This window comes from Lotus japonicus, chromosome 5 (assembly GCF_012489685.1).
Source record: "Lotus japonicus ecotype B-129 chromosome 5, LjGifu_v1.2".
Lineage (NCBI taxonomy): Eukaryota > Viridiplantae > Streptophyta > Magnoliopsida > Fabales > Fabaceae > Lotus > Lotus japonicus.
In genome coordinates, this window is record NC_080045.1 from 12848860 (window position 1) to 12861118 (window position 12259).

Consider the following 12259-nt stretch of genomic DNA (forward strand, 5'->3'; position numbering starts at 1 on the left):
AAATCACATAATTACCATATATCATAATAATAATTAAAATACAATAGTAAATAACCTAATAGTGGAAAAAATGGGGTGTTACATTGGACGCCAACTGAGAATGCATTTAACTGGGCCGCCTCGGACCAGTCCACACGTCCACAAGGCATCGTGCCCGAAGTATAAATGATAAGTGTGTGTTAATGGCTCGCCACGTCATCTATGCAACATTTGTGAATCCCTTGTTGATAAGAAATGGACTTGTAACTGCTACTCTAATATGTGACGTGACCACTCAACTAAAAATCATTCGACCAGTACATAAGTCCACAAGACATTGTGTCTGATGTATGAAGATTAAGTGTGTCTAAATGGCTCGCCAAGTTGGTTGGGGATCTTTATTACATATAATGAGTGAGGTGAATACTTTATTAGAGATGTGACTCATAAACTCAATGTCTTAAGGTATTGGGTAAAAATATGGTATAGAGTTCTCTTGGTGTGTGTTGTTTCCTTGGCTCATGGGCTCTCACTATCCTCCCAACAAGTGGTATCAGAGCCGATGATTGGTGTGACCATGGTGACGACTCTTTGTATTGAAAGTCTTCCTGGCGGTGAGGTCATACTGAGTGTTCCGTTGACGCAATGGAGCAAACGACGATACAAGTGTGGATATCTTCCGCGAATGGGGAGCATGGTAATGTGGTGGTGGTGATTCACACTTGAGTGAAAGAATGTTGAGAATTTAAGTGTGTGCTGGAGTCCTACATTGATTAAGAATGAGTGAGGTTAATAATTTATTAGAGATATGACTCGTAAACTTAATGACTTAAGGTTTTGAGTAAAGGTATGATGTCGAGTTCTTTTGATATTTTATTTCCTTGACTCATGGGCTCCTCCTGTCTTCCCTCAGTGAAGCGAAGAAGTCACTTTAACTTGTGATTATATTTTTATTGGTGCATGTTAAACAATTTAAAGTAGATATTCATATATTATATTAGTGAATAACAAGCTTAAAGAAGCCACATATTGCTCAAAGAAGATGGAACTTTTTCCAATTAATTAAAATTGAGTGAATTGAACTGCGGAGGTTGAGATCGGGTTGATGCAGAAACTAGAAGTGTTCACATCATCTGCAGACAAGTCTTGAACAAAATTTAGTGTTGGTGGGCTGGGTGCTTAAACTTAATTGGTCGAGCATGTTTTTTCAATCCAAATTAGAGGAACAACAACTTCCTTAATTTGACGTCTGCTCCATGTGTTTTCAATGTTCAATTTGATTAATGATGCCAGCGCCAAAGCATATGGTGTGTAGTTTCCATGAGATGATATATATATATAACTATAAACAATTAAAATATTATAGGTTAATGGTCAAATTAGTCACTATTTTTGTAGTGAGTTTTGAATTTAGTCCCTCCCCTAAAAATATTAAGTGATATCCCCCTGAACTTTCACACGTTTTGGTATTAGAGCTCCGGCGAGTTTGCTCAGTGGCAGATCAACACTTACATAGTTACATGGCATAATACACGTCATTTTTAATTAAATTTTAAGTTCCCCTGTGTAATAATAATAATTAAAATGTCCTCATAGGATAGCTTAAGTGGTAGGAGTTTGGAGACATATGGGTTGGGTAGGGGGAAGTCCAGGGGTCGATTCCTGACGTATGTAATTTATCTTTCTGATGTACCAAAAAATAATAATAATAAAAATAAAATAAAACTATTAATTAAATTAATTTAAAATTATTAATGAAAAAAAAAACATCTTCATCTCTACTACATATCCATCAACCTCATCATCTTCAACATCTCACCCTCTCATCATCTTCAACATCTCACCATCTCACCATCTCACCATTGCCCCCTCACTCCACCGCCCAAGCCACAACCCCCTCTGGCGAACAACCGCCACCGCCCCCACCTCCAAAGTCTAAACGCAACCCCCAACTATCAAAAACCTAGAAACCCACCCCCACCCAGAACCCATCCCCACTTGCAACCCACCCCACCGTCACTTGCAACCCACCCTAACCCCATCCCACGCTCACCCGCAACTCACCACTAAAACCCACCCCACCCAGAAGAGACAATGATGGTTTTTTAAATTTTTTTTTTATTAATGATTTTAAACTAATTTTATTAATAGTTTTATTTTGTTTTAATTATTAATTACATTGGAATTATAAATTTAATTAATAATGATGTGGATTGTGCCACATAAGTGTTGATTTGTCACTGGGCAACCTCGTCGGAGCTCCGCTCTCCAGCGTATATTAATACCAAAGTGAAAGTTCAGGGAGATATCACTTAGTATTTTTCTGGGGAGAGATTTAATTCAAAACTCCCTCCCCTATCCCCACCAGTTATGTTTCATTTATCTCTTTGGCCAGTGCTGAGGCTGGACCTTACCAAGCTTATGTCCTTATATTGTTTTGTTTTTCGGTGGTTACCATGTCTCTTTCGTGCTTATAATTATCATGTTTTATAGTTCTTGTTGATATATGTTTGGTTTTAGCAGTAAGTCTCTTTCCACTAGGTTTTCGTGGGCAAGGATTTTTGTTGCGGGTGAAAAAATAGTTTCTGCTCTTAGCACAATTATCCTTCACTTAAACAATATTGTTCAAGTCTGAAATATTTACATCGATCATGTTAGGACTAATTATCACAATAAATGGTTTTTTCATATACAATATTCAAATTCATACTTTATAGTAATTTATATACCTAAATAGAGGGAAACATGTCAGGTGAACCAACCACGCAATCTCTTGATGAGAAATTAAAACTATTAGTCAAAGTAAGATAAATCAAATAAGAAATTATTATTGGCTATTTGATCATTATTATTATTGGCAATAGATACATCATACATCCTCAACCTATATATATTGTAGAATCAATTATTATTTGCACGGTTCGCTTTTTTCTCTGTGTAAATTAGAAATGAATGTTCACATAGAAATAATTAGAAATCACAAATCAAAATCACTACCTTGCAATATGTTATTCATCCAAGAAGCTTGACATATTTATCTCTTTGATGCTGTTGAAGAAACTTGGCAAGATCAGCAAGCAGGTTGACCATTCTAATGCATTCTAGCCGCGGCACGATAATGTACGAGTGTAGTAGAGGAAATTAAACAATTCTTTCAATTGTATAGCTGGTTCATGAAGTCCTCTATTTCCCAATCAAACTCTGCACTTGAATAATGTTTTTCTTCAATCTCAATATTGGGAATGTTTGAAATTTGAAATTTCTAATGGAGTGATCATAATTCATAACTTGAGTTTTTCCTTCCCTTGTTTTCATCTTAACCTTTCACTGCCAAAGGTAAGGATAGAGTGAGCATAGAGAGCAGCTTCAATGGCTTCATAGTTTTCAAATAAATCATAGAACCATCACTCCAGTTTCTTCCAAATCGTACCTCTTCTTACTGCATAATAATCTACTAAGTTCCATAGCTGCCTGAATTTTTGAGCTTCTCTATCACCTGTCCAAGCATAATCTATTAATAATGCATGAACAAAGTTTGAGCAGATTAAAATGCATTTGAAAAAGAAAAAGAAGATGAAGTTAGCAAATTAGGGCAACATAATTTAATGTTATTGGACTTATTTCAATTGCAAAGAAATAAACTTTTCTATGTAAAACCAAAAATTGGTTATGAGAGAAAATAAAGGAAACAAAGTAAAGAAAGGAAAGACATTGGTACCTAAATATAATAAAATGAATAAAGAAAATTATCAAAGATCATTAAGGTGATACCTAAGTAAACCACGACTTCCTTCCTTGAGAGTAGGGTATGAAAACATGATTAAATGCCAAGGAAAAAGAGTAATTCAGCAAGCTGAAAGTTAAAAAAGGAAATAGATAAACCCAAAACAAAAGAATGCAATTGATGGAAAAGATGATAACTTTGAAATGAGATGTAGGGATAAAGAGAAAGAAGCGATAATACCTTGGGAGTAAAAATGATAGGTTGGGAAGAGCAATTGCAGAGGCTAGGAGCGCAGGCAGAAGAAGAGTAGCTGCATGCTCCAAGAAACAATCAGTATCAATAAGAAGGATTATTGAGATTGGAATCTAAATATAATCAAATGACTAAAGCATAAATGATTGAGTCATATCTTGATGTTGAAATTGGCGTAGGTGGTGCAGGTTGGGAGAATCTTGTTTCTCTTTGATTAAGAGTGCATGTGAGGAAAGCTTGTTGAAAATATTTTATAGGGAGATTGTTGAAGCTGGAGAGGTGGGTGATAAGGTGGAACTTGAGATGGTGGAAGAGGAAAAAACATGCAAACCTGTTTGATCTTAGGAGTGCCCATGTGAGCATGAAGTAAATTCATTGGAAGGTGAGAAGGTTGTTGAAGCCCAAGAGGTTTATGAGAATCTGGAACTGCTGAATGTGGAAGAGGATAAGGAATAAACATATGATGGATGCCCACAACATTGTAGCTGCAATCAACGGTCCTGATCCAATCTAACAGAAAATAAGTAGCATTTTTGCCTATATATACCCATGCTTAATTTGAGAGTGATGTACAATTAAATATTGAATAACAAAGTTGCCCTCCAAACTACAAAAAATTTGCTTTTATATATATTATAAATTATAAATAAATAAATTATAGATAGATTATAGATAGATAGATTAGTGAATAACAAGCTTAAAAAGAAATTTCGGAATTTATTTTTGATGGATGATAAGAAGCCACATATTGCTCAAAGAAGATGGAACTTTTTCCGATTAATTAAAATTGAGTGAATTGAACTGCGGAGGTTGAGATCGAGTTGATGCAGAAACTAGAAGTGTTCACATCATCTGCAGACAAGTCTTGAACAAAATTTAGTGTTGGTGGGCTGGGTGCTTAAACTTAATTGGTCGAGCATGTTTTTTCAATCCAAATTAGAGGAACAACAACTTCCTTAATTTGACGTCTGCTCCATGTGTTTTCAATGTTCAATTTGATTAATGATGCCAGCGCCAAAGCATATGGTGTGTAGTTTCCATGAGATGACATATATATAACTATAAACAATTAAAATATTATAGGTTAATGGTCAAATTAGTCACTATTTTTGTAGTGAGTTTTGAATTTAGTCCCTCCCCTATAAACATTAAGTGATATCTCCCTGAACTTTCACACGTTTTGGTATTAGAGCTCCGACGAGTGTGCTCAGTGGCACATCAACACTTACAACACTTACGTAGTTACATGGCATAATACACGCCATTTTTAATTAAATTTTAAGTTCCCTGTGTAATAAAAATAATTAAAATATCCTCGTAGGATAGCTCAAGTGGTAGGAGTTGAGGGACATATGGGTTGGGTAGGGGGAAGTCCAGGGGTCGATTCCTGACGTATGTAATTTATCTTTCCGATGTACCAAAAAATAATAATAATTAAAATAAAATAAAACTATTAATTAAATTAATTTAAAATTATTAATGAAAAAAAAAACTTCATCTCTTCTACATATCCATCAACCTCATCATCTTCAACATCTCACCCTCTCACCCTCTCATCATCTTCAACATCTCACCATCTCACCATCTCACCTTCTCACCATTGCCCCCTCACTCCACCGCCCAAGCCACAACCCCCTCTGGCGAACAATCGCCACCGCCCCCACCTCCAAAGTCTAAACGCAACCCCCCAACTATCAAAAACCTAGAAACCCACCCCCACCCAGAACCCATCCCCACTTGCAACCCACCCCACCGTCACCTGCAACCCACCCTGACCCCACTCCACCCTCACCCGCAACTCACCACTAAAACCCACCCCACCCAGAAGAGATGATGATGGTTTTTTTTAATTTTGTTTTTATTAATAATTTTAAACTAATTTTATTAATAGTTTTATTTTATTTTAATTATTAATTACACAATGGAATTATAAATTTAATTAATAATGATGTGGATTGTGTCACATAAGTGTTGATTTGTCACTGGGCAACCTCGTCGGAGCTCCGCTCTTCAGCGTATACTAATACTAAAGTGAGAGTTCAGGGAGATATCGCTTAGTATTTTTCTGGTGAGAGATTTAATTCAAAACTCCCTCCCCTATCCCCACCAGTTATGTTTCATTTATCTCTTTGGCCAGTGCTGAGGCTGGACCTTACCAAGCTTCTTATGTCCTTATGTTGTTTTGTTTTTCGGTGGTTACCATGTCTCTTTCGTCCTAATAATTATCATGTTTTATTGTTCTTGTTGATATATGTTTGGCTTTAGCAGTAAGTCTCTTTCCACTAGGTTTTCGTGGGCAAGGATATTTGTTGCGGGTGAAAAAATAGTTTCTTCTCTTAGCACAATTATCCTTCACTTAAACAATATTGTTCAAGTCTGAAATATTTACATCGATCATGTTAGGACTAATTATCAAAATAAATGGTTTTTTCATATACAATATTCAAATTCATACTTTATAGTAATTTACATACCTAAATAGAGGGAAACATGTCAGGTGAACCAACCACCCAATCTCTTGATGAGAAATTAAAACTATTAGTCAAAGTAAGATAAATCAATTAAGAAATTATTATTGGCTATTTGATCATTATTATTATTGGCAATAGATACATCATACATCCTCAACCTATATATATTGTAGAATCAATTATTATTTGCACGGTTCGCTTTTTTCTCTGTGTAAATTAGAAATGAATGTTCACATAGAAATAATTAGAAATTGATTCTAAAAAAAAAATTAGAAATCAATGATGGCCTTCATTCCCCCCGTTGGGAAAGTAGATTTTTATTTTCAAAACTAATGTAGATTATAAGTCTAGGAGCACAGGTTATCACCACAACAATTAAGTGGCTTATAAAAAAAAACCACAACAATTAAGTATTTTAGTGGTGGCTAAATCTTTCATTTAGCGATTTACAGCCACTATTAAATGACCTATCAGCGGTTAAGCATCTGTATCAGATTTGGCGTCATTAGAGCATCTCCAATGCATGGTTCTTAGTTCTTATTTTGGAGTTAAGAACTAAGAACTAAGAACTTTACCATTGAAGGTGTTGACATGGACTCCTTAGTTCTTAAAAATAAGAACTCAGTTCTTATATAAGATGTTTTGCTTTTTGAGTTCTTAGCTTAAAATATTAATTATTTCTCTCTCATCCAAATTACTTTATTACTTTATGAGTTTTGTTTTATTACTTTATGGAAAAAAAGTATAAATAATGTGGTTGGTGAGACCAAATGAATAGTAGTAAGAACTAAGAACTAAGAACTCATGGTTGGAGCAAAATTACTTGAGAGTTGCTTAAACACATGTGGCAATACGGGCCCACATGAATAGTGCTAAGAAATAAGAAATAAGAAATAAGAACTAGCATTGGAGATGCTCTTAGACTTACTGGCTTCAGTTTACAACCACTGCCATGACATTTCTCCAAATTTAGCGGTAGTTTTATATCAAATACAATTTATAATTAAGGGGAGAATCATGTACTTTTTACTATCAATACAATTTCTATATAATTTTTTTTCATCAAAGGAGGGCTAAGCTCAAAACAAGCAAACAACAATATAGCATTTATAAGTTGTATTTCATGTATACTATTTGTACTTGGGTTGAAGCACTTCTTATACTTCTTTTTATTTTATTGGTCTTTAAAAAAAAGAACAAATGTGACAAAGAAACCCTCACATAATTTTGAAATAGAGAATCCTCGGTCTAACATCAGAAGGCGAATGGAACTTCTTATATTTTTTCACTTATTTTCGATTGTCGTAGTTTATTTTCAGCTTTTGATTATGTTGATTTGTCTCTTGTTCGTCGCCAAGGGAACTCTTGTGCTGATTATCTTGCTCGGCGCGCCTCTACCTTTTAGAATGTTGTCTGGATAGAGGAAGGTCCGCCGGAGCTTACTAGTTTTTTGCTTTTTGATGTATTGGCTTCTATGCCGGATCCTATTTGATTTAATCTAAGGTTTTTGTTGAGTTCAAAAAAAAAAAAAAAAAAGAGACATGCAACCCCAAAGGAAGATCATGGATAATCATGCTAAGCAATCCGCCTCTTGATTAAATTCACTAAAAATGTAGAATGAGTGAACTCTCCATTCCTTCATAAACTAGGATCTAACACTTTTTACTCTAAATTTTGTGGGTGTCAAAAATCGTCATTTGTTGGTGTGAATTTTTTATTATGTATACGAGTCAGAGGCTTTGTAGTAATTCCACCTCCTCCTTTTGATATTTTTGTTGGTAAACAAAGTCCTTTTTCTATTTGTAGTGTCATCCTGCGTATGTGCTTTTGGACTCTTCCATTGCATTTCACTGCATTGCATCATCAATTCATCATTCACGACCAAATAATGAAAACCCCTTCCTCTGCAAAGACTGTAACTATGTTCCTGCATTTGTCCTCTTATCTGTGCATCCATGTCGTACATACACTTCATCATCTTTGAATATTGAACACCAAAGATTAATATTTTCTCAATTCATTTTCTTAGTGGCGGTCTTTGTTGGTTCAGAAATTTTTGCTTAAATTTTGGAGTTGGAGGAGATCTTGTTGCAGAGATTCTTGTATAGTCAGTTATAGATTTTCCATTTTTCTGCATTTTTTTTTTCTTCTTGTTTCATTCTCTTTCCTCCTACTTTATCTCTCTTACCAGAGACAGGACAATGACTGAGACTGTAGTGGCCTGGATCTTCTTCAACTGTGTTCTTTAACAGGTTCAGCTTTTTGCAATGATTCAATTGTAACTTTATCAATCACTGTTTCACCAAAATGACCAAATTCCTCTGTAAACAGAAAACAGCTTGGTGGGTTTGAACTATTTCCATGAGTGTTCAAATTTTGAACAAAAAAGTGTTCCTCCTCCTCCTTCCATGAAAGCTTAGCACCCTTTGATATCTCCAAATTTCCAAGACATTATTAAGGAATTAATTGCAGAAATCAAAACAAACAAAGATAGAAACTTTTCAACTCTGAATTACACAATCAACAAAATCAGGACTAAAAAGAAGTTGTGTGGGCAATTGGGTGGTTTTCTTCTGGTTCCAGAGGTTGCGGTGATCATCTTACATGCTTTTTCAGGTAGGAAGCTCATAAAATGCAATTTCACTAATCTTTTAATTCATGGAAGATAAAAAAAGTGAATTTTTTTCTGCACCCCATCATTCATTGTCATCAAAGCTATGTTTAATTTGGTAAAAACTAACATACTTTGGGCAAATTTTGCAGTGAAAGTTATTAAAGATGATTACTTTCATGGACTCAAAGGAGAAATCAGAGGAAGTGGATAGGTGTTTGGATCCTCAGCTATGGCATGCTTGTGCTGGTGGAATGGTACAGATGCCAAGGGTGAACACTAAAGTTTATTACTTTCCTCAGGGTCATGCTGAACATGCATGTGAACCTGTTAATTTCAGGAATTGCCCAAAGTTTCCACCTTTGGTTCCATGCAGGGTGGATTCTATCAAATACATGGCTGATCCTGAAACAGATGAGGTTTATGCAAAAATCAGGCTTGTTCCTTTGAATGGAAATGATGCTGGTTGTGACAGTGATGTTGTTGGTGGAAATGGAAATGACATCATCAATGGGTGTGAAACTCAGGAAAAACCTCTTTCATTTGCAAAGACATTGACCCAATCTGATGCTAACAATGGGGGAGGGTTTTCTGTTCCTAGGTACTGTGCAGAGACAATTTTCCCTCGTTTGGACTTTTCAGCAGACCCTCCTGTTCAGAACATTCTTGTGAAAGATGTTCACGGCGAGACGTGGAAGTTCAGGCATATTTATAGGGGCACGCCGAGGCGGCATTTGCTCACTACCGGGTGGAGTAGTTTTGTGAATCATAAGAAGCTTGTTGCAGGAGATTCCATTGTGTTTCTGAGAGCAGAGAATGGGGATCTCTGTGTTGGGATTCGACGAGCGAAAAAAGGCGGTAGTGAACCTGAGCGTGGTGGTTCCTCTGGGTGGAATCCTGAAGATCCTTATGGTAACAGAATCCTGAGAAATAGTAATAATAGCAATGTGTTGAACCCTAGTGAGAATATGTTGGGGACAGTGAAGGTGAGGGCTGAAGCGGTTATTGAAGCTGCCAATCTCGCTGCAAATAAGGAACCTTTTGAGGTTGCTTACTACCCTAGGGGAAGTACTCCAGAGTTTTGTGTGAAGACCTCTTTGGTTGAATCAGCAATGCAGATTAGGTGGTGTTCTGGGATGAGGTTCAAGATGGCCTTCGAAACCGAGGATTCTTCGCGGATAAGTTGGTTTATGGGGATCGTATCTTCGGTTCAGGTTGCCGATCCACTTCTCTGGCCTAACTCACCTTGGAGGCTTCTCCAGGTAACATCAGATTTATTGATTTTTATTGCTTTGAACTAAAACAGAACACAAAATAGTGCTGGAATATGGTGAACTATGCTTTAATCATGGAAGTACCTGAATTTTTCTCCCCAATATTATTCTTGTCATTTTTTTGTTTTATTATATTCTAAAATGGCTTATCATCAACAATGTGCTTAGTTATTAGGTGTATGTTTGTATTTACTTTCAAGTTCGCCAGCCAAAAGTACATTTACTCCGGTGACACGAGACATGGATTGACCAAAAACACATTTAAACTGCCTTGGAATGTGTGCTGATAGAAATACAAACACACCTACTGCAAATGTTTTGGGTCATTTCATTTTGTATCCTTCAACTTTGAAAATTGGATACATGTAGAGTTGCTAGTTGATGATAAAATGTGATAGCACATTTCCATTCAGTAATATTAAAAGCTGCAGTTACTAATATCTGTTTAAATTTATGACTGGAGAATTCAGTATTGATGAACTCAATGTCGTTGTTTGTACATCCACTAAAGAATCTGCTTCTGTTTTTTAACTATATATTTGTTGTTTGCATGCCTATAAGAACAGGTTCTATTTGATAATAATGTTTCATGTGGTTCTTCAAACAACTTGCCTATAAATGCATTGAAGCTGGTTATTTCTCTATTCTTTATCAACATGACTAATTTACTGAAGTTATATTGGTAGGTTACATGGGATGAACCAGATTTACTTCAAAATGTGACAAGGGTGAGTCCATGGTTGGTTGAATTGGTAGCAAACATTCCTCCCATAAACCTTTCCCCTTTCTTACCGGCGCGGAAGAAGATGAGATTGTCTCAACACCCAGACTTCCCCTTTGACGGCCACATTCCTGTGCCGACATTTCCTCTAGGTCCCCGCAGCCCATTTGGTTGTCTACCCGAAAGCACTCCTGCTGGCATGCAGGGAGCCAGGCATGCTCATTATGGTCTAACCTTATCAGATCATCACCACCTCAATAAAGTGCACTCAGGTCTATTTCCGGCTGGTTTTCCGCTGCTCAATCACTCTGCTGCACCACCAAGTGTCTCCAGCTACCTAATATCGCAAAAGTCCGGCATGACTAGTGAGAATGTCTCTTGCTTGCTGTCCATGGCAGGTTCTACCAAGTCTTCAAATTCAAAGAAACAGGATGATGAAAAGAGACCCCAGCTTGTGCTTTTCGGCAAAACAATTTCACCGAGTAGCAGATTTGGAGGTCACTATGAAGTTCTTATGGAATCAGAAGATGTTGGTCAGACAATTGACCTCTCATTACATGTATGATGAATTGTACAAAGCATGTTTGACATGGAAAAATCTGAGATGCTAAGTTATGTTTTCTACCGCGATATAACAGGTGAGAAGTCAAACACATTGGAGATGAACTGTTTTAGTAGGAATCACAAATCAAAATCACTACCTTGCAATATGTTGTTCATCCAAGAAGCTTGACATATTTATCTCTTTGATGCTGTTGAAGAAACTTGGCAAGATCAGCAAGCAGGTTGACCATTCTAATGCATTCTAGCCGCGGCACGACAATGTACGAGTGTAGTAGAGGAAATTAAACAATTCTTTCAATTGTATAGCTGGTTCATGAAGTTCTCTATTTCCCAATCAAACTCTGCACTTGAATAATGTTTTTCTTCAATCTCAATATTGGGAATGTTTGAATTTTAAAATTTCTAATGGAGTGATCATAACTTGAGTTTTTCCTTCCCTTGTTTTCATCTTAACCTTGACTAGCTACATGATTTCTCGTGTAAGGCTTTTTTTTCTTTTTCCTTTGAGAAGGGGTAGAGATCCCCTTTAAAACTGTATTCACCTTTTCTGTTATGTGTTTTCCTTTTACCCTTTTGTTCTTGCTTCCACGAAATGCACTTAATTTATTTGCAATTACTGGTTCAATCTTGCATTGAATGCAACACCAAAATCAGCTCATGTCA

At 36.3% G+C, this 12259-nt stretch overlaps 1 protein-coding gene and 1 long non-coding RNA gene across 4 annotated transcripts; one reads left to right on the forward strand and one right to left on the reverse strand.

Moving 5' to 3' along the window:
• Positions 1–251: 251 nt before the first annotated feature.
• LOC130718491 (uncharacterized) lies at positions 252–4452 on the reverse strand. 3 transcript variants are annotated; one of them, XR_009012647.1, is made up of 4 exons: positions 3944–4452; positions 3751–3832; positions 2977–3475; positions 252–743 (listed from the first exon to the last, which is right to left on the reverse strand). It is a non-coding gene; the product is annotated as an uncharacterized LOC130718491 (long non-coding RNA). The 3 variants fall into 3 exon arrangements; XR_009012648.1 differs by lacking the exon at positions 252–743 and having other exon boundaries at positions 2818–3475; positions 3944–4013; positions 4287–4452; XR_009012646.1 differs by lacking the exon at positions 252–743 and having other exon boundaries at positions 2818–3475.
• Positions 4453–8125: 3673 nt separating this feature from the next.
• LOC130720344 (auxin response factor 18-like) lies at positions 8126–11995 on the forward strand. The gene is made up of 4 exons (XM_057570970.1): positions 8126–8678; positions 8758–9042; positions 9190–10299; positions 10998–11995. The coding sequence occupies exons 3-4, from the start codon at positions 9205–9207 to the stop codon at positions 11595–11597; spliced, it is 1695 nt and encodes a 564-aa protein (XP_057426953.1). The 5' UTR covers positions 8126–8678; positions 8758–9042; positions 9190–9204; the 3' UTR covers positions 11598–11995.
• The last annotated feature ends 264 nt before the right edge of the window (positions 11996–12259 follow it).